The sequence below is a fragment of the Leopardus geoffroyi genome, chromosome A2, assembly GCF_018350155.1.
Source record: "Leopardus geoffroyi isolate Oge1 chromosome A2, O.geoffroyi_Oge1_pat1.0, whole genome shotgun sequence".
Classification (NCBI taxonomy): Eukaryota; Metazoa; Chordata; class Mammalia; order Carnivora; family Felidae; genus Leopardus; species Leopardus geoffroyi.
In genome coordinates this window covers 33607113-33628454 of record NC_059331.1, presented here as the reverse complement: position 1 = coordinate 33628454, position 21342 = coordinate 33607113, and the positions used below count along the sequence as shown (strand labels likewise).

General features: G+C 42.7%; 1 protein-coding gene across 1 annotated transcript in view; it reads right to left on the bottom strand.

The window, feature by feature from the left end:
• The window catches only part of LOC123607205, a 44566-nt gene extending 31464 nt beyond the window's left edge, over nucleotides 1-13102 (bottom strand). Inside the window, 3 exon segments of the mRNA XM_045496369.1 lie at nucleotides 3793-3996; nucleotides 7637-7819; nucleotides 13073-13102. Coding sequence (XP_045352325.1) covers nucleotides 3793-3996; nucleotides 7637-7819; nucleotides 13073-13102 — 417 coding nt within the window.
• Nucleotides 13103-21342: the final 8240 nt, after the last annotated feature.

The following is a 21342-nucleotide window of genomic DNA, read 5'->3' as shown; positions in this document are numbered from 1 at the left end:
AGCTTTGTTGATTTTACTTTAAAATTCTGTTCTCTCTATAATTCTTGAGAACTTGGAGATACCAGGGACAGTGAAGTTTCTATGTAAAAAGTACTTAATCAGGGCACCTGGGTGGCTCAGTCGGTTAAGCGTCAGATTTCGGCTTAGGTCATGATCTCATGGTTTGTGAGTTTGAGCCCGGCACCGGGCTTTGTGCTGACAACTCAGAGCCTGGAGCCTGCTTCGGAATCTGTGTCTCCCTCTCTCTCTGCCCCTCCCCTGTGAGTGAGAATTTGCCAGGTGAGAAAGCAAAAGCAAGCCATCCCCTACACCCCTCACCCCATGTATGGGTGTAGCTTTCCAGCAAGGTAAAACTTCATTGCGCGCTGAGAATAAATACACAATAAATGGAACAATTTCTAATACACTGCAAAAAGTATTTGTATGAAGTCCATTTGGAAGTGTTCATAAGACCATAGGGCCCTTGGTTCCTGTCCATGACCCACCCTGACTATTTTATCAGGACTGTGCAGTTGCCAGGTAAGACTTGCTTTGGAAACATCTTTGGCATCTACACCTAAAACGAGGCCACCAGTGTTAGCTGAATATTGTTGCTGATTTACCTTTGTTTTAGGAGTAACATCATGAAGAATTTTTGTTAAACTCCATTTTCAAGTGTCTTGGTATAATCAGCCACCCTGAGATGCAATGAGTACCTGAAACTGAGTTGGAGACTTCTTTCTGACAGTTAGTAACAGCCTCTTTGAATTTCTCCAAGACTTGTCTTGTCCATTTGTTTATAAGGTATCTATCTGGGTTAACGCTATTTAACGTAGTGGTCAGACAAAGAATTACTGTGAGAATATTGGTCTTTAGCTTTGACCTTTTATTTTTATTACAGCTCTTTTCTTAGGTCATAGCAAATTTTCTAAAAGTTCTTTAATGCCCAATTTATATCGGATTTCTGAATTTGTGGACTACCTCAAAAGCACATTTTCAATCAGTATAAATATTTGTACTTTTATTTTTTGTAACCTGGCAACCCCCAGTAAGGGGATTTGTGCTAGTCACCTGAAGTGACTTAATTTCTGGAATTTGTCTATGTCCAAAGGATGAACTTAACTATGGGATAACATTTTCAACTTTAAAAACATAAAATTAGGGATGCCTGGGTCACTCAATCAGTTAAGTGTCAGACGTCAGCTCAGGTCATGATCTCATGGTTTGTGGGTTTGAGCCCTGCCCTGGGCTCTGTGTTGACAGCTCAGGAGCCTGGAGCCTGCTTCCGATTCTGTGTCTCCCTCTCTCTCTCTGCCCCTCCACCCCTCGTGCTCTGTCTCTGTCTCTCAAAAATAATAAATATTAAAAAAAATCTTTTTAATAAATAAAATTTGATTAAGAGTATCTGAATCACTAAGAAAATGATTAAAGAGTATGCAAAAAGCACGAGCATTAATATTAACCAATAATTAATAGCTGGTGACAAAAAGGAACTTCTGATCTGGGCATAAAATAAGTCATTTTACACAAAAGCCTCAAATCCTAATTTTACTCTTTTGGTACATTACTTATGTAACAAATTGTCTGCCTCCAGACATATATAGATATGTGGGGTACTTGGCTGGTTCAGTCAGTAGAGCATGCAGTGCTTGACCTTGAGGTTGTGAGTTTAAGCCCCACAGTGGGTAAAGAGCTTACCTAAAAAAAGACATATATAGATATAAGACATATAGATAATTTAAACTATAGCTTTATTTTTTTTAAGATTTAATTGTTTTTTAAATTTTTTTTAATGTTTATTTATTTTTGAGACAGAGAGAGACAGAGCATGAACGGGGGAGGATCAGAGAGAGGGAGACACAGAATCTGAAATAGGATCCAGGCTCTGAGCTGTCAGCACAGAGCCCGACACGGGGCTCGAACACACGGACCGCTAGATCGTGACCTGAGCCGAAGTTGGCCGCTCAACCGACTGAGCCACCCAGGCGCCCCTAAGATTTTATTTTTAAGCAACCTCCACACCCAACATGGGGCTCAAACCCACAACCCCAAGATCAAGAGTTGCATGCCCATGGACTGAGCCAGCCAGGTGCCCCTTAAACTATAGCTTTAAAATACAGTTGTCAGTCTCATAAATAAAGCAGTATATCATCTGAAATTTATTATGTGGGTGAACTGCATAACTGTTAAAAAGAAACAGAAAATCAAATCCTGTACTTAGACCTGTATCTCTCTGTAGTGTTTGTACCCAGAATAATCAACCACATACAGCAAACACGTTTTTTAACCATTTTTTTCTCTAGACACAAGAGACACCTAGAGTACAAAAAGTTAAAAACCACCAGGTAATTTTTATGAGCATTTATTTCACATTAATCACAAGCTTTGAAGGGCTGGCTTAGTCGGCAGAGTGTTTAACTCTTGATCTTGGCGTTGTGAGTTCAAGCCCCACATTGGGTGTAAAGATTATTTAAATAAATAATAAAGCTTTGAGAAGGCAAATACAACTTCATATGTATTACTACCCAAAGTCATTTGCATATTTTGCCAATCCACAGATATTTTAAGAACAAAGAGTCAATTAAAACTATGTTTTTATCTATTTTTCTCTTTTTAAGAATAATGTGTTTTGAAATGTGTTTTCTGTCCTTGTGTTTATCTTGCTTTACTCCGAGATGCAATAAGGGTTTATTTTTGAGAGGAAAGTCTGACACTGAGGTTGTCTATATCAGTACAGATTCTTTTCACTACCACTCCTGGACTCTTCCTTGCTTGCTGTAACCTCACAGTAAGAATGTGCCTTGGAGATGAAAGGCACACATTCATCTATGCCTGTGTTCATCTCCATGTACTCTAAGAAGCACTAAGGACTTTATTTTGAGAGAAATATCTTGAGATGAAGGCTCTTTGCTCTAACACACATTTTTTTCAGTTCCACTTCTGTTTGCCTACACAGAGATGTGTGTATGGCACGACCCGAGAAACCTCAGACACTCACATTTATCTGCATTCATCTGCACATTCACTGCATTTTCTTCCTGTGAGTTAGAACAAGAGGAACTCAAGCCATATATGTGAAAAGGAGGCCAGATTTACACGTTATTCTTCATACAGTAACTTCTAATTGTGAGTTAAAGCAAATATCATTGAAAATCATATTTGCATGAACAGACTAACAGTAAAGAAGAAATCAGACATTAGTCTCTCCAGAAACTTTTTATTGATGGCTAAAATTAACCCATGCTTTATCTGAGGCAGATCAATGAGGCAGATCAATGAGAACCACATGTTCTCAGACACTTTCTTACTTTGAGGTAGACCATATGAAGACCAGTCAACACAGCATGTTTAAAAACATGCTGTACAAGTATAAACAAGTTCAGAATTATACATAGATTTCAAAAGTATAGCAATACACTAGTTGTAAGAAATCTAGTTGAAACCAGCATGTAAATGTACAAAATTTCATGTTCAAACTCAATGTGGTAATGCTTAGGTCATTTTTAATGTCAGAACCATGATAAGAACCATTATGAGGGTCAGAATCATATTGAAGGTCAGAGAGATAGTCATAGGGTGAGATTGAGGGTCAGGGTTATGACGATAGTTGAGTTCTAGGATCATGGAGGGGTCAGGATCAGTGTTAGAATCAAGATCTGGGTCAGAGTGAGGGGCACCTGTCTGGCTCAGTTAGTGGAGCATGCGACTTTCAATCTTCGGGTTGTGGATTTCAGCTCCATGTTGGGTGTAGAGATTACTTAAAAATAAAATCTTAAAAAAAAGATCTGGGTCAGATTGTATGTTGGGACCAACTTGAGGGTCATGGTCAGGGAAGGGATTAGTGTTAGGATGAGGGAGAAGAGAAGGTCTGATATAGGGCCAAGTGACGGCGAGTGTAGATTTAAGGATCAGTGTCAAGGTGATGGTCAGGGTGAGGGTCAGGTTGAGGATCAAGGTCACTGTCAGAGTCAGGGTGAGATTCCATGTATGAGTCATGTCAAGAGTGAGGACAAACATCTGAAAGAAGTTCCGGGTCCGGTGAAAGTTAGGATCAGGGTCAAGGTGAAAGTAAAGATGAGGCTCAGGGTAATAGTCATTGTTTAGGGGAGTGATGGCATGGGGATCTCGGTCAGGGTGAGGATTCTAATCAGATTCGCTCTCAGGGTAAAAGTAATGTAAGGGCCAAAGTCAGGGTGTTGGTTAGTTTCAGAATGATGAACAGACTCAGGGTCAGGTTGATCATTGAGGACAGTGTAATATTCAAGGAATAAGGAAGTCAGATACAGTGTCAGGGTAACATCAAAGTTAATGTCACATTGAGGATAAGTGTTGTGAAGAAGGTAAATAATGAGCAGAAGGATCAGAGTGAGGGTCAGATTCAAAGTCTGATGCAGAGTCATAGTCACAGTTAAAGACAGCCATGGTGAAGGTCAGCATCATGTCAGCTTCATAGGGTCAAGAACAAGATGACAGTCTGTGTCAAGGTATGGATCAAAGTAGAAGTCAGAGTCAGAGTGTCATGGTATTAACGGTCATGGTCAACCTCAGGGACAGGGCAGAAGTGAAGGTCACTATCTGGGAAGTGTCAAGGTAGGAGTAAGAATCAGATTTCGTGTCAAGGTGAGCATCAAAATCAGAATAAGGATGATGGTCATGTTGAGACCGAGGTTCAAGTTCCCAGTGAAAATCAAGGTCAAGTGCAGGATCAGGGACACGGTGAGGATCAGAATAAGGTTTAAGGGAGCAGGTGAGAGTCACATCAAGATTACGGTGAAGGATAGGATCAGGCTAATACTGAAAGTTGGGGTCATATGAGTTTCAGGCTCAAATTCAGTCATGAAAGTAAAGTTCTAGGTCAAGGTCAAAGTCATGGTAATAGTGAGGGTCAGAGACAGCATAAGGGTCTGGGTCATTGTTAGGGCCACAGCATCAGGCATATGGTGAGGGATAGGTTCAGGATGAAGGTGAGAGTTGGGTCATGGTGATGTTCACAGTCAGGTTCAGCTAAAGTCCAGTCAGTGTCAAGATGACAGTCACATTTAGGGTGAGGGTCAATGTAAGGGTCATGGGCAGGATAAGTCTCAGGGACAGGTTAACATAATCAAGGTGACAGTCAAGGAAAGAGTCAATTTCAGGGTCAAGGTCAATCAGGGTTGGTTAGCATTATGTGAGGGTCAGGATAATGATCAGTGTCGAGGTGACAGTCATGGTCAGGTTAATCTTCAGAATTAGAGTGAGGTTTAATCAAGGATTAAAGTGAGATTGAAAAAAAAAAGATAAAAGTGAGGTTGGAATCAATGTCAGGCAAGGTGTTAGGGTCAGAGTCAGGTGATTGTATGGATGAGATTCACTCTTAAGTGAGGGTCAAAGTCAAGTGCATGCTTAGAGTGAGGGTCTGGAACAGGGTAAATGTCAATATTAGGGTCAGAGTCAGGGTCAGATCAGAATGAGGGAAGGTCAGGGTCAAGTAGACATTTAGTGTCTGTTTAATGAAGGGAAGGTTCTGTGTACATGTGTGGGTAAAGGACAAGGATATAAACATGGTGAGAATAAGAATTCAGGGAGAGGGTCAGGGTTAAGTGTTAAGTCAGAGTAAGGGCTAAGGGCAAATTACAGAAGTAACTGGTCAGAGTAAGGGCGAGTTTGATGGTCATAATCACTGTCAGATTGAAAACATAGTGAAAATCAGGGTAAAGTTTAGAATAAGGTAAGGCTTAGGGTCAAGTTCAGGATCTGAGTCAGTGTGAGAGTAGTGTCTTGGTCAGGGTCTGCTTCAGGATTATTGGTTCAGGGCTTTCAATGTAGGGTGATAATTGGGGTCATATTAAAGGTAGAAGCCAGTTGAAAATCAAGTTCAAGTAAAGGTCAGGGGTGAGAAAGTCAAAACCAGTGTTAGGGTGACATCAGAGTCAGTTTGGGGAGATGATCATGGAGAGTTTGAGATGAGGTTCACGGTGATGGTCAGGTTGAGGGTCATTGTCAGGTAAGCTTTTGGGACAAGGTAATTGTGAGACTTAGGATTAAGATCAGGGTAAGGATAATGTTTAGTATAAGTTCATAAAAGTATAAAGGTGACCAGTCAGGGTACCAAGAATAGGAAGTAAGGACCACAGTAAAGGTCAGGTTCAGAATGTGTATGAGTGTGAGGGTTATGGTCAGAGTCAAGTTATATGAAAGAATGAAGGTCAGTGACATTGCCATTGTTATAATTAGGGTCACAGCAATTGCACTACTAGGTATTTATCCAAGGGATACAGGTATGCTGTTTTGAAGGGGGCACATGCACCCCATTGTTTATAGCAGCACTATCAACAATAGCCAAAGTATGGAAAGAGCCCAAATGTCCATCGACAGATGAATGCTGTAAAGAAGATGTGGTATATATATACAATAGAGTGTTACTTGGCAATGAAAAAGAATGAAATCTTGCCATTTGCAACTACGTAGATGGAACTAGAGAGTATTTGCTAAGCAAAATTAGTCAGAGAAAGACAAAAATCATACGACTTCACTCATATGGGGAATTTAAGATACAAAGTAGATGAACATAAGGGAAGGGAAGCAAAAATAATATAAAAACAGGGAGAGGGACAAAACATAAGAGACTCTTAAACATGGAGAACAAACAGAGGGTTATTGGAGGAGTGGTGGGAGGGGGGATGGGCTAAATGAGTAAGGGGCATTAAGGAATCTACTCCTGAAATCATTGTTGCACTATATGCTAAGTAACTTGGATGTAAATTTAAATAAATAAATAAATAAATAAATAAATAAATAGGGTCAAAGGTTAGAGAGAGATTCAGAATTTTTCGGAGTAAAGATTAGGGTGATGGTCAGAGTTAGGATCAATATTAGGGTGAAAATGAGGGTAAGATTCAGGGTCAAGTTCAAGATCACTGTGAAATGTAGAGTAAGGATCATGGTAAGGGTATAGGTCAAAATCAGGGTCAAAGTGAAAATGAAGGTCAGTGTCAGAGTTAGAGTGAGTTTAAGGATATGAATCAAGATAAGAGTCTTAATAGGGTGTAGGTAAGAGTCACGGTCAAAATGAAGCCTGTGATCAAGGTTAGATCAGTGTCAGGTTCAAAGTAAGGTTCAAAGACAGGGTGAGGATGAAGGTCAAGATGAAAGTAGGGTCAGGGTGAGAGCCGGGTTTAAGGTCAGGAGCTTATTCAGAATCAGGTGCAGGGGTCAGACTTGGAGTTATGATAAGAGTCAATGTGACATTCAAGTTAAGGGTCAGAGTTCAGTCATGAAAAGAGTTTGGTTGAGTATCTGGGAGTATCAAGGTTAGGGTTAGGATCTTGGTGAGGATCAGGTTCAGAATCTGAGTCTTTGTGAGCATCAGAGTGAAGATTAGGATAAGATTCAGAGGGAATATGAGGAAATATTTAGAATCATCACCAGGTTAAGGATCAGTGTCAGTGTGAGGGCTATAGTCAGGTGCAGAAATATGGTGAGGGTCAGGGAGAAAGTTGGGGGTCAGGTCATTTGTGGGATCAAGATTAGGCTCAGCCTCAGTATCAGAGTCAGTATAGAGGACAATTTTAATATGAGGGTAAAGATGAGAGTCAGTCCATGTCAATGTCAGTTAGAGCCAAAGTCTGGGCAAGCATCAGGCTAAGACGCAAGGTAGTGTCAGGACAGGGTGAAGGACCGGGTCATGTTCTGTCAGAGTGAAAACCAGAGTCAAAGTCAGGTTGAGGATCTCATTCAATGTGAGGCTCATAATCAGGGTCATGTTCTCGATGAGGGTCAGCGTGTCAGGCTCAGAGACATGGTAAAGATCAGAGGCAGGTTTAGGGTCAGGGCCAAAGAAAGGATGAGGTTCAGCTTCAGGCTAAAGGTCAGGGTGTGGGTCAGAGATGACAGAAGTGTGAGAATGAAGGTTACCATCACTGTTGGTGTGTTTTATTGTGTAGGATCGATAAAAACTCTATTCCCTAGAGGGGGGTTGTTTTATTTGCACGGAAGCCAACAGCTGCTTTGGGATTCCCCACATCCCTTCCTGTCTAACCCACTACTTCAGGTCTTTGGAAGGACCTACTTGAGGAACCACACAGAAGCCACAAAGAACAGCAGGAGGAATCTGCTTTTGTGTTCCTTGTAGCCTTCCCTGTCTCTTCCTTCAAGCCTGTTGAGCCAGCACCCTGGGGTTGGTCCCAGCCTCCTAAAGGCAAGTTTTAGTTCTCTATTAGAATTAGAAGATGATTTCTCGGAGAGTGCCTGATCTTTCGTTATATCCCCCCACCTTCAAGGCAAAGCAAGTGCTGGGTATGGCACTATTAGCCCTCATGCCAGTGACTTCTCTCTGTGCCTCAGCTGCCTTGTCTGTAAAACAGAAGGGTTGGATTTGATGGTCTTTTTAAACTCTATGGGAACCTTTTGGGCACTGACTCCTTCCAACTGCCTGGCCCTACTTCTCTTCTGAAGACTCTGCATTAAAGCATTTCTCTGCTTTTAGAATTCATGTCTCAAATGGCCAAAACTGCAGGGTAATGATCTCACCTCAGAATTCAGAGCCCACCTCCTGTCCCACTGGGACCTGCTACAACTCTACACAGCTCCAGAGGTCAAGATTCTGCAGAGTTGCAATTTCAGTCATTTGTACTGTGAGAATAAGAGATTTTGCCCCCCCGCCCCCCGCCAAATATAAGAATTGTAATATGGGGAGCACCCTTCTGTTTGTTAGATGGGATGCCGCCCAATTCATGAATCACTGAATAAAACCAATTAGATTTTTTAATTAAAAAAAATGTAACATGGAGTCTGCTGTTGGAAACAATGCCTGCCCCCGCCCCCTCCCTGGGAGAGCCCAGCAGGCTTTCTCAGGCTGTCATTTTCAGGTCTCTCCCCACCTCCCCTTTGGGAATCTCTGCTCTCATATCACTTAAAGATATTGATTATCTGCTCCACCACTGACCCTGTTGCCTTTCTTTTTGTCCTGGTTGCCTGTGCTTGGTGTCAGTTTTCAGATAAGGAAGGAGAGTTGGCTGTTAAGGCTCTATTTATAATATGCCCTTGAAGGCTGAGTGCTGACTTCTTTGAGCTGAAAAAACTGGCAGGTAAGGAGAAGAGACACAAGGCAGAGGGTCATCCCCAGTGAGAATGACAGCCCAGGACGCAGGATTGTGGGCACGCAGGCGCACTCCCGCACACAGCCATGCAGGGACACACACACATAGCATCCAGGTCGAAATGAATAAAGAGAAAAGCAACACAGGAATCCTGGGGAAGAAGGGGAAATGCCTAGAACATGCTAGAAACTTGATGAGTGTTTGGTAAAGGGAAAAGAAGATAAGAAGAAAGGGAACTGGGGGGAAGGGAGGAGTTGAGAGAGACAGGAAATTGAGTGAGGAAAGCACTGAATGGAGAGTCAGGGGACCTTCATTTGAAGGCTAGCTCTCCTTGACTTATTAGATTTATTAGGAACTTGAGCTTGGGCAAGTTTCTTGGCCTCTCTGAATTTGGGTTTCCTCTTCCCTCAAGTGGGTGTAATGTTTCCTTCCCAACGAATCTCCTAAGATTGCTGTAAAAATCAAATGTAATGATGGTGATGTAAGTACTTTGCAAGTGGAACATACTATGCACAAGTGAGGCCCCCAGCACCAGGGTGAGAGCTAGCATTCTGCAGAGTGCTGGCTGCCAGCCGCTATGGCACGCTCTACGTGCATGGAAGGACTTAACCTCACGACAATCTTGCAGTGGAAGATATTATTCCTCTTCTACACGTGAAGAAACCTACTGAGGGCCAGTCATTTGCTAGAGGTCACACACCTAGTAATGGGATTTGAACAAGGCCTGCTGGAGTACAACAGCCAATTCTCTCTCTCTCCTCTCTCCTCTTTCTCTCTCTCTTAATTTAAGTAGGCTTCACGCCCAGTGCAGGGCTCAACACGGAGCTTGAACTCACGACCCTGAGATCATGACCTGAGCTGAGATCAAACGTCAGACTCTTCACCCTCTGAGCCACCCAAGCCCCCCAACAGCCAATTCTCTTAAGCACTCTGCTCCCGCTCAGACCTTGATATGTATCCAGTGACTTTCATAGATGGAAACGAAATGAAATCTGCCTCCCCGTGTTAAGCAACATTGTCTGCCATGACTGAAAACCACAGACTGGATGGCTTAAATAGCAGAAATGTCTTTTCTCACAGTTCTGAGGCTAGAAGTCCCAGATTAAGGTCCTGGTAGGGTTAGTGTCTGGGGCGGCCTCCCTTCCCACTGCCTTCTTGCTGTGTCTTCACATGGCCTTTTCCCTGTGCTTGAGGTAAGAGAGCGCGATCTCTGCTGTCTCTTCTTCTTATAAGAACCTCACCCTTAGAAGCTCTTTTAACACTAATTCACCTCCTTTAAAGCCCTATCTCACATTGCTGGGGGGGTGGCGCGGGGAATAGAGTATCAATATATGAACTGGGGGAGGGGCATAATTCAGTCACTAACACGCATGTCATTGACAAATACTCCCCAAAATAAAAAAAGTTGTTTACTTTTTCTCCCTCAAAGAAGGGTTTTTAAAAATCCCATCAGGTCAACAGCAGCCACTGCAGCAAAATTTCTCTGCTCTGAATCCTGCTCAGACGATTCCTCTCCCATAAGGCCAAGCAGCTCTCCCATAAAGGAATGAGGTGGGTTTTGTACAAAATATTTAAAATGTTCCCACTCTCTCCCTCCTGCTCGAGAGCATTCTGAAGAAATGAAAGTTCTGTCCCTTCTTCCCCTCTTGCCAAGCATTCCTATTTATAGTTTCTGGCCCTGGAGGGTCTGAAAGAGTCAAGAGTTTTCAAATCACTTCCCTACCCTTGCCGGGTGCTCCCCACCATCTCCGCTCAGGCATTAGAAACTATTATTCCTGGTTCCCTGGTCAGGGTCTGGGGAGAGGAGAAACAAAGAGAAAGATTTGCAGCACGCAAAGGCGTAAGTCTCCTTAAAAAGCCTCAGAGGAAAATGAATTGTGGTTTGATTCCTCTGCTGTTTTGTGTTTAGGGCTGTTCATAACCGAGTCCTTGGTCTGTTCCTGAAAACTTAGAGGAAAAGTTTCATACTGACTTCATCCCTGAATCCTCCTACACAGAGATACTGATGAGTCTGAGGGCACAGACGGAAAGGCCAGAAAGGTTTGTGGCCTGGATGCCAGAAGCCATTAAAGGGTTTTACAATTCATCCCTCTGCTTCTAACAGTACATGATAAATTACCAGCATCAATCTCTCTAACAGTATCAGGCGTCAGAACTTGTGAGCCATATGTTCACATTATTGCTTTGTGCAAATAGATGGTCTAAATATGCATCGATCTGGCACATTTCATGAGTATTTATCAAAATGTTCTCTTGTCTCCCAACACATGTATTAATAAAAATAATACTAAATAATACCAAGTGGCAGCCATGCACGAGATTCTGTAGGTTTGGTTTGCAAATTTAGTGGAGGCTATTTGTAATCATAAAAAGACAAAAAAACCAGCCCAGGAACCGGAAGTTCTTCTGGAAGACAGAATAAAGCTTGTATGGAATTGTTTTTATAGATGGGTGGCAGAGGAAAGATAGAAATAGGGATGAACTTGATTTATTCCTGATAAAAATTCTGGATTGGTATTCAGCCATGTGGGGCAAAAACAAACATTCTTTACACTGGGAACCTTCTCTGTGTGACCGTGAAATGTCACATCCCATAGGGCTGTGACATTTAATCTCATAGGGCTAATCTCATATTTTTTGGGAAAGAAATTAATAAATTTTTAAAATTCCTCTGTTATCAATGCTTTCTCCCTGGTCACCATAGTCAGCAATAGAAGGTCTGAGCTTCTGAGGACAACAAGACTAAAAGTTGCATTTTAAGTCAATGATATTAACTTAGGAAAAAAAATAAAACACCTGGAGGAATATATTTCAAATTGGCAATACCTGTTATGGTTTGGGATCGAGTTTGTATGGTCATCTTTGTTCTTTTCCAAGGGTTTGCATTCACTGAATTTCATTAGAAAATTTAAAACTGCCTTAACTTTTGAATTTGGGAAAAATTTTAAATGTGCGATAGAGAAAAATATAACAAACGCTTGTGTACTTTCCAACCCAAGTGAACAAATATTAACATTTTGTAAACTTCTCTTCAACTATTTTCTTTAAAATATATGACAGGGGCGCCTGGCCTGCTCGGTCGGATGAGCACGTGACTCTTGATCTCGGGGTTGTGATTTCGAGCCCCACGTTGGGTGTAGAGATTACTTTTAAAAAAATCTTCAAAAATAAGTAAATAAAAAAATAAAACATATGACAAAAGTAACAGAGTTGAAATCCTCTGTGTACTCCTTGGAAGCCCCATTCTCTGGTTAACTTCCTACCACCAGAAATTGGAATGTGTCCTTCAGCCACAAATATAAGTAGCCATCAATTACATAAGATAGTACTTTGTATGACTTTAAACAGTTATGTAAGAATCTTAACGAATCATTCTTCAACTTAATTTTTCATCTCATCATGCTTTCTTGAAGGCTTTCCTCCTGTGTTACTTGCTGGCATTTAAAAAATATTTATTGCTTCTTTAAAAATTTACATTTTTGACTTTAATCAGCAGGATAAGACATATCATAACCCTAATTACGTTCAAGTATTTGAGGGATATCTACAGTCCCAACACTGCACAGAATATTATTAGAAAATGCCACTCCCCTGATTTCTTTCTTGGGGAACCCCTAAGACAAGGACTTGAGTGTAATTAATCTATTGGGAGAAAACCAGGAAGCAAAGAGTAACGAAGTGTGGGGGTCGGAAAGCCAGCATAACTGTGCATTAGAGAAACTGCCGTTGGTGGGGAGGAAGCAACAGGGGCTCTGTTCCACCAGGATGTCTTGAAAAGCACAGGAAATGCTGCCCAGAACTGTCTACCTAAAAGGAAGGCAGGCTGGAAGATTCATCTATAAGCTCCACTGCCCCATTGGATGGAGATGGCCCCCAGGGCATTAGTCTCACCCACAATTTTGGGCTATACCATCCGCGGGCCATGAGGGCATCAGAAAAGGATCCGAAGCAGAAAAGAAGGGTCCACAGTGTGCACTTGAGTGGGACGTGGCCAGCTGGGGTGGATCTGAGCTTACCCGGACCTGTTGGCCTCCAGCTGGGGCCATATTGGCTACACAAGAGCTATTGGCAGGCCTCTTTCTTTCTTACAAATGAATCCAATCTGACTACACAGAATGGGTTTGGCCTGCTTCCTCAAATTCAGCAAATGACAGGAAAGGCAGGTTTGCCAGTCCTCAAGAGTTGTCTCCGTCAGAAAATTCCACAGGAGCAGTCACCATCACTGAAGTCACCCATGTCCTATAGCCTAAAGGCAACCCGAAACATCAACTGTCTACACCACCCGTCTTCACCACTTTCCTCCCCATGCTTAGAATGAGAAAATGCTGCCCTGTAGTGTGACAAAGTCAACCACAGTTTCCTCACTGGCCTGTACCAGACTACAGTGAAAAAGAATGGGCCACCACTATCTGTGAAACTCCAGCACACAGCAGATACTCAGTAAATGACTGGGAACTGTGGACCTCACCTTGTGCCTAAAATTCCAGCTTTCCTTAGCATTACTCTTCAAGGGATGAGTCCATAATCTGAGGGGCTTTTAGACACCATCCAGTTCTCCAAGTGACCCTACTCATTCATGTCCCCTGGGCAGTCCTAGGAGAGAGGTTGGACACATCTGAGAAAGAAGGGGCCATAGTATAGGTTCCTCATAGAGCAAAAGGCAAGAGTAGGGATTCAGGGTGAGTTGGAGGGAAGAAGAGATGCTTGCAAGGGAAGAGAGTAGCTCAAAAGGAAAGAGGGTGAAACTAAGAAAGTTGTAAATTGTGGCTGGACAGAATTTTCTGTGTCTTCACAATTTTGCTAGGCACCCACTATGTTTCTCCTTACGTGCAAAGGAAATGTATTCCAGTGGCTTTTGGAATAACTTCTTTCTTCAGAACCTTCTTGTTACTTTCCATTATCATTAAGATTGCCCAAACCTCTAAGACTCTCTACTGTGTTCAGTCCAGCTACATGAGCACTTTGCAAATTCTGCGGGGCAGAGACCATATCAGCTAACATTTGCTGTGGTACCCAGGGTATCTGCAGTTCTCAGTGAGCCCAACTAACCATCCAGTTGGTCACTCAAGAGGGCCTGGCTTGGCTTTGCTTGCCCTTCCTTCCTTCCTTCCTTCCTTCCTTCCTTCCTTCCTTCCTTCCTTCCTTCCTTCCTTCCTTTCTTTTCTTCTCATTTATTTACTATTTTGAGAGGGAGAGAGAGAGACAATCCCAAGCAGATTCGGCACTATCAGCACAGAGCCCGATGTAGGACTCAAACTCACAAAATGTGAGATCCCGACCTGAGCTGAAACCAAGAGTCAGACGCTCCACGGCTGAGCCCCCCAGGCACCCGAGGGCCTTTCTTTCAATTAAACATACCAGGCTGCCAATGACAAAAGGAAGCAGAGGATTATGATAAGTATCTGGATCACTCTGGCCATAATCTCACTTTTGCCTGAGTGTCACGCTTACCTTAATTGCCTTGATAGCTAAAGAGAGACTTTATTCTTGGAATTACAAAATTAGAGGGCTAGAAAGAAATCTCGGGTCATTAATCATAAGAATGAGAGGGGCAAGTGTGTGGTATAAAAAGAGACCAGACACCTCTTCCCTCTCATACTTCGTGGGTAAGGGGGATAGATCTCTTACCATCTTCCCTTTCAGCCCATCTCATCACCTTTTACTCCTCCCCAATTAAGGCAACCAAAAATGAAATGCTCGTCAGATCCTCCAAAACTATGAGGGGTCCTTAAGAAAAAGGACAGTGTCAGGTATCCTTTGATTCCTGTCCCCCCAGTGATAACACTTACTTTGTTGGTTAGGTTAATGTGATGTTAGACTTTGAAAAGGTGAGTCAAGTAAATACAAAAGTCTACTACTTTCTAAATTCTAACACCGTGTTTTTAGTTGGCATTTTTTCCCTCAGTGGCCTCAAAATTCAGGTAATAGCCTGTAACTGCAAATAGGTTTCAGGAGAAGACTGATTTGATTTTTTTATTTAATCAATAAGGTTCAAATGTACTTTTGATTTACTAGGCTCCGAGACGTCCTCTGAATTTATATTACAGCGGCATAGTGTAGGAAACCAGGACTGTCACTTGTAAAGGACGCCACCATCCACAAACTCCCTCTGTTTTTCCCCTTCTGGCTGTAACAGCGTCCATCATCCTTAGTCCTTTATGCTTATATAACACCTCAACACTTCTCTCAGTTTCCATGGAAGATGCCAGAATATTTGCTCCAGTTTTTTTCTTAAAGAACTCTGCACTGTATGTATACGTAGACGGATTTCAAAACAGTTACTTAGAGGCATAACTTACTCTTCTACTGCAGACTAAATATACAACGAAACACTCCTTTTGCAGCATGATAGGGTATGTCTTTCAAGATTAAAAACAATTCAGGGCACCTGGGTGGCTCAGTCGGTGAAGGGTCCGACTACGGCTCAAGTCATGATATCACAGTTCGTGGGTTTGAGCCTCGCGTCGGGCTCTCTGCTGACGGCACGGAGCCTGGAGCCTGCTTCGGACTCTGTGTCTCCCTCTCTGTCTACCCCTCCCTCACTCACAGTTTCTCTCTCTCTCTCTCTCTCTCAAAAATAAATAAATATTAAAAAAAATAAAAATAAAATAAAATTAACCCACATGCAATTCTAGCCACTTTCTGGATTAACTAAAGTGTGTTTCTAGGTAGACTGGAATGTACTGACTCTATCTTTTTTTTTTTTTAATGTTTATTTATTTTCAGCGAGAGAGTGCACAAGTGGGGGGAGGGGCAGAGAGAGGGGAGAGAGAATTCTCATCAGGCTCCTTGCTGTCAGCGCAGATGGGTGAGATCATGATCTGAGCTGAAATCAAGAGTCGGACACTTTACCAACTGAGCCACGCTGGCACCCCAGTGCTGAGTATATCTTTAAAGCTTTAGGCGGCGTCCTCTGCATAGCAATATTTGGTGACTTTTCATAATGCATTTTTATAAGCCTGACAACATCATCTCATTTTGGTCTTCATTTAGAAATAATGATGAATATTAATAAGCGCTCAAGGCACAGTGTCTTTTCTTGTGAGAGCCTTGTCACATGAGTGAGTGAGTTTCCAGAAAGTTTGGTTCAAAATGGAAATGTGGATATAAATGCTAGAGTGGGGAGGCGTGAGTGCTCTGGGCTCCGTAACTTAGGTGCATCTTCGGGAACTATTGCTTATTTCTAATGAGGAGACTAAGGAGACCCTGTTTTCTGAGGAGAGCCGTTCATCAGCCAGGAACCTTCTATCATGCAAGAATTAAATAAGTCTCATTTTGTGGAATACTGAATGGGGGCATACTGTCTGTTTTCTGCTACTTAATATTTTAAGCAGGTTCATTTCAAGGAATGCCAAAGATGGCCAGCAAACCACCAGAAGCTAGGAGAGAGGCATGGAACACATTCTCTCTCACCGACTCAGAGGGCAACAACCCAACCCTGCCCACACCTTCATCCAGAACTTCTAGCCTCCAAAACACAGACAATATCAGTACAGAGTCACTGACCAGCCTGAACTTAATTCACCCTGGAATTTTCAGTTTCCTGAACCAATGTGTGTGTGTGTGTGTGTGTGTGTGTGTGTGTGTGTGTGTGTGTATTTTTTTTTTTCCTTAATCCAATTTGATTGAGTTTCTGGCACTTGCTACGGAAGGTTCCTCACAAATACTCCGTCAACTTACAGAGCATGAGGGATGGGGACCAGGATGGTGATAGAACTAAAACTTGTTACCTAGGAAAGATTGAAGGAGGGTGGGGCTATTTTACCAGCAGAATGACCACTTGCAGAAAGGAAGGAAAGGAGGAGTAAGGCTATTTTCACAGAAGCTCCTAGAGAGCAGGAAAGTTTCTATGTGCTTCTCGCTGTGCCCAGTGCCTGTCAGATAGTAGTAGCTCTATAAATGTTTGATGAACAGGGGCGCCTGGGTGGCTCAGTCAGTTAAGCGTCCAACTTCAGCTCAGGTCACGATCTCGCGGTCCGTGAGTTCAAGCCCCGCATCGGGCTCTGGGCTGATGGCTCAGAGCCTGGAGCCTGCTTCCGATTCTGTGTCTCCCTCTCTTTCTGCCCCTCCCCCATTCATGCTCTGTCTCTCTCTCTGTCTCAAAAATAAATAAACGTTAAAAAAAAATTTTTTTAAATGTTTGATGAACAAATGCAATGAAAATCTCAAGCATCCTGAGTGATAAGCAATAGAACACGGTTGACAAAAATAAGTTGGTGCAAAGGTTATTCCAAGAATATTACATAAACCAAGTGATTGCAGGGCTTCCCAGAGAACCTGACTGAAACAAGCAGCCAGACCATAATCGAAACCCTGCGCACAACCAGATGTGAGAGGATTCTGCAGCCACTGCCCTGAATACTGCGCATCACACTCTGGGCTACAGGTGTCACTTGTCACCAAGGACAGAGAAGTGTTCTACAGACACTTCGCAACTCACGCTGGGTTTGCCCATACACTGTGGTCCACAAAAGCAAATATTCACAATGTCTTCAGGGACTGGGCTACATGTGGGGTACTTCTGCTGCCAGTGATTCCAACAAGGAGGATGGCTTTCAAGGAAACAGTAACATCGATTACATGCTTGCTTTGTGCTGGGCTCCATGTAAGACATTCCTCTTCCCATTTAGTCATTCCAGCAACTCCAGAGACGCTATGATATGCGCACAATGTGTCAGGCACTGTGGGATCGTATGTGTATGGGACGTTTAATAGCTGTGTGTCTTTGGTCAAGTTCCTTACCTCCTCTGTGCCTCAGTCTCCCAGTCTATAAAGTGGCAATGATTTTTAAATGACCTACTTTACAGATTCTTAGGAGGATTTCTTATCTTATCTTGCGGAATTAATGTATATAAAGTAGCTAGAAAGATGCTAGGCATATAATACCCCCATCCCAATTCTACAAGGCTGATGTGCCATTTTGTGATGCGGAAACCAAAGTGTAACCTGTGCGTGATGACACACAGTGGTTGAGTCCGCATTGGAACAGAAGTACATCTGACTCCAGAGCCTGAAATCCTAGACATTCACAAGATTGACAGTAGAAGCAAACTATGTTGAAGTGCTTCAGTTATACCTATGGTATAAAAGCACAGAGAGTTGGGGGCAACAAAGAAATTATCAGAGTTTTCAAAACATATTTTCTGCTTGGTTTTGCACATCTGTTCACCAAGTTCTTAGGAGCTTCAGTAGTATTTTTAAATTTTTTTTTAAAGTTCATTTATTTATTTTGAGAAAGAGAGAAAGAGAGTCAGAGAGGGAGATAGAGAATCCCAAGCAGGTTCAGTGGAATCAGTTCGGAGTCCAGTGGAGGGCTAGACTCATGAACCGTGGAATCATGATCCCAGCCGAAATCAAGAGTGGGACACTTGACCGACTGAGTCACTCAGGTACCCCTGGAACTTCAGTAGTTTTAAGTATTTCTTTCATATACCATCAATTTTTAAAAGCCCATAAAGGCAGGGGCACCTGAGTGGTTCAGTCCGTTAAGCATCTGATTCTTCGTTTTAGCTCAGGTCATGATATCGTGGTTTCCTGAGTTCCAGCCCCCCTCACTCCACCCTCTGACTTGGGCTCGAACTGGCGACACAGAGCCTGCTTGGGATTCTCTCTCTTCTCCCTCTCTCTCTGCCCCTCCCCCGCTCTGCTGTCTCTGTCTCTCTCTAAATAAATAAACTCAAAATTGTTTTAGGGGCACGTGGGTGGCTCAGTTAAGCCTCCAACTTCGGCCCAGGTCATGATCTCATGGTTTGTGGGTTCGGGCCCCGCATCGGGCTCTGTGCTGACAGCTCAGAACCTGGAACCTGCTTTGGATTCTGTGTCTCCCTCTCTCTCTGCCCCTCCTGTCCCAATCAAAAATAAATAAACCTTTAAAAATTTTAAAAAGTTTTAAAGCTCATAAAGGTCAATAAAAGTAATCAATTTGCAAGTTCCTTGGAGGCTGAACGCAGAATGTCTGAGCTGGAGAGGCAGAAATGCTCTTCACACAGGTATGTGCTTTGGTGCAGCAGAATCGCGTTGGACCCTGTCTAGATTAGTGACGAGTCAGCTTCGGCCAGTGCTGCCCATCCCACTGGGAACATGAAGAACATTATTGCCTTTCTTCCCAGAAAAAATGCGTATAAAATTTCAGAGGGTTCATAGGCCACTAGACCCCATTTCTGAATTCCAGGTGAAGAACCCTTCTTGATCAGTGGCGCCAAACCTTTTAAAAAGCCTGCAGTCGGGGTGCCTGGCTGGCCTTAGTCAGTGGAGCATGATCTTGGGGTTGTGAATTCAAGCCCCACCTTGGGTGTAGAAATTAAATAAATAGTCTGCTGTCATTTTTTTAGTAAAAAAACACCATAATCCATCCGTACCACCTCCCAGTGGTCCAGAAGGAATCGAATATCTGCTTGCTACTATGCAAACTTGCGTGGACACCACATTGTTTCATTCAGCAAATACTTATGGAGTGTCCACCACGCATTTGGGCATCGTTTCTAGAAGCTGGTGATATAGATGTGAACAAGAAGAGCAAGGCCCTTGTTCTCAGGGAGATTCCAGGGATGAGACTGACAATGAACATAAAAGGCAAGGTATGATACGAAATAGGATAAGGTGACCAGGAGTGACTGGTGGGTGGCTATTTTAATCAGGTGAGCAGGGAAGATATCCCTGAGGAGTCATTGGGGCTGATACCTGAGGGCCCACACAGAGCCAACTGTGTGGAAAATTAAGAAGCTGCATTCCAAGGCAGAGGAAATAACAAGTGCAAAGGCCCAAAGTAGGTCATGAAGTTGGTCTTACTGGAATAAGGAGGAATAGAGACAGGATGGGAGTAGCTGGCACATAGTCAGTTAACACTGAATTTGAGGCCTCAGTAACTGTGACAGTGCACTAAGTCTAGATTCTGGGTGTCAAATGTGAATAAGCATCAATAATTACTTAGTAACTAAGGGGTTTTTAGGAAGAGACTCTCTGTGTAATCATGAAAATCTAGAAAACCAGCACTTTTTTTTTTCAGTTATTAAATACCGTAACAGGAAGACCTATGGGCTACAGATCAAGTTTTAGGAATTGCTGAGCTAGATGGCTTCTGGTGGGCTCAAAACCACCCCTGTTGGGGGGAAGCTCAGACCCGTCAACCCCTGAGACCCCCCACTTCAATGCCTACTTTTACTTCAACCCTCAAATATTCAACATGTCTGAATGATTTCCAAATATGTACCTACCTACTTTGGGAGAAAAGGCCAAGTCCCATGTGTCCAGCAGAGATCATTCCAGTTTGGGAGCAAAAATAAAAGTAATTACAGTTCTGACTATAAGTCAAAGCTCCAAAAGGACTTCCTACAAGTACTTTAGAAAGGTGAAGGTTTTTCTTTTCTTCTTTTTAATTTTTTTTAATGTTTATTTATTTTTGAGAGGCAGAGCATGAGCAGGGGAGGGGCAGAGAGACACACACACACACACACACAGAATCTGAAGCAGGCTCCAGGCTCTGAGCTGTTAGCACAGAATCTGACATGAGGCTTGAACTCATGAACCATAAGATCATGACCTGAGCCGAGGTTGGACGGTTAACTGGCTAAACCACCCAGGTGTCCCAAGGTTAAGGTTTTTCTAAAGAGATTGTGCCCCCCACAGGAGAGAGAGAGAGAGAGAGAGAGAGAGAGAGAGAGAGAGAGATAGGAACTTAACTGGAGAAAACATCTGCCGAAGTTTTTGCCCTGCCTCAGAATTTCAGGAATGTCACTGTGATGGATTCCTCTTAGCACAGACGAAATCAAGGGCAGTGGATGGTGGAGAATTCTATCACCCAGAGCAGCAGCCATTTCACTGCAATTTAAGCAAAACATCAAGGGAGCAGTGAGTCCCTGAAGATTCTTGTTATAAAGTAATACCAAAAGCTGGTTGCACTTAACTTTGAGTAGCTCTGCATTTTTAACCTGTATTGAAAGAACACAGAGATCTTTTCAGGTTATTATTTAGTTCATGGAGAAATTTAATAAATGAAACACATTAGCTTGATATCAAAAGAAGAAGAATTGAAGATCTGCCCCATCGTCACTGCATCAAGGCTGCAGGACGGAACTGAATGGAATAGTATCTATTATGCATTTGGAAACATATGGCGAGATTAAAGGGTTAGCTCCAGAGAACGTTACTGCAGTTTTTATATTTTGTGTTTGACAAAGGGCTTTCAAACATTTTACTTGATCCTCATAATAATGCTTATAATCAGCATGTTAGGATTCTTGTAGGCTATAAATGAAAGACACATATCTTAAATACGCATAAGCATGAA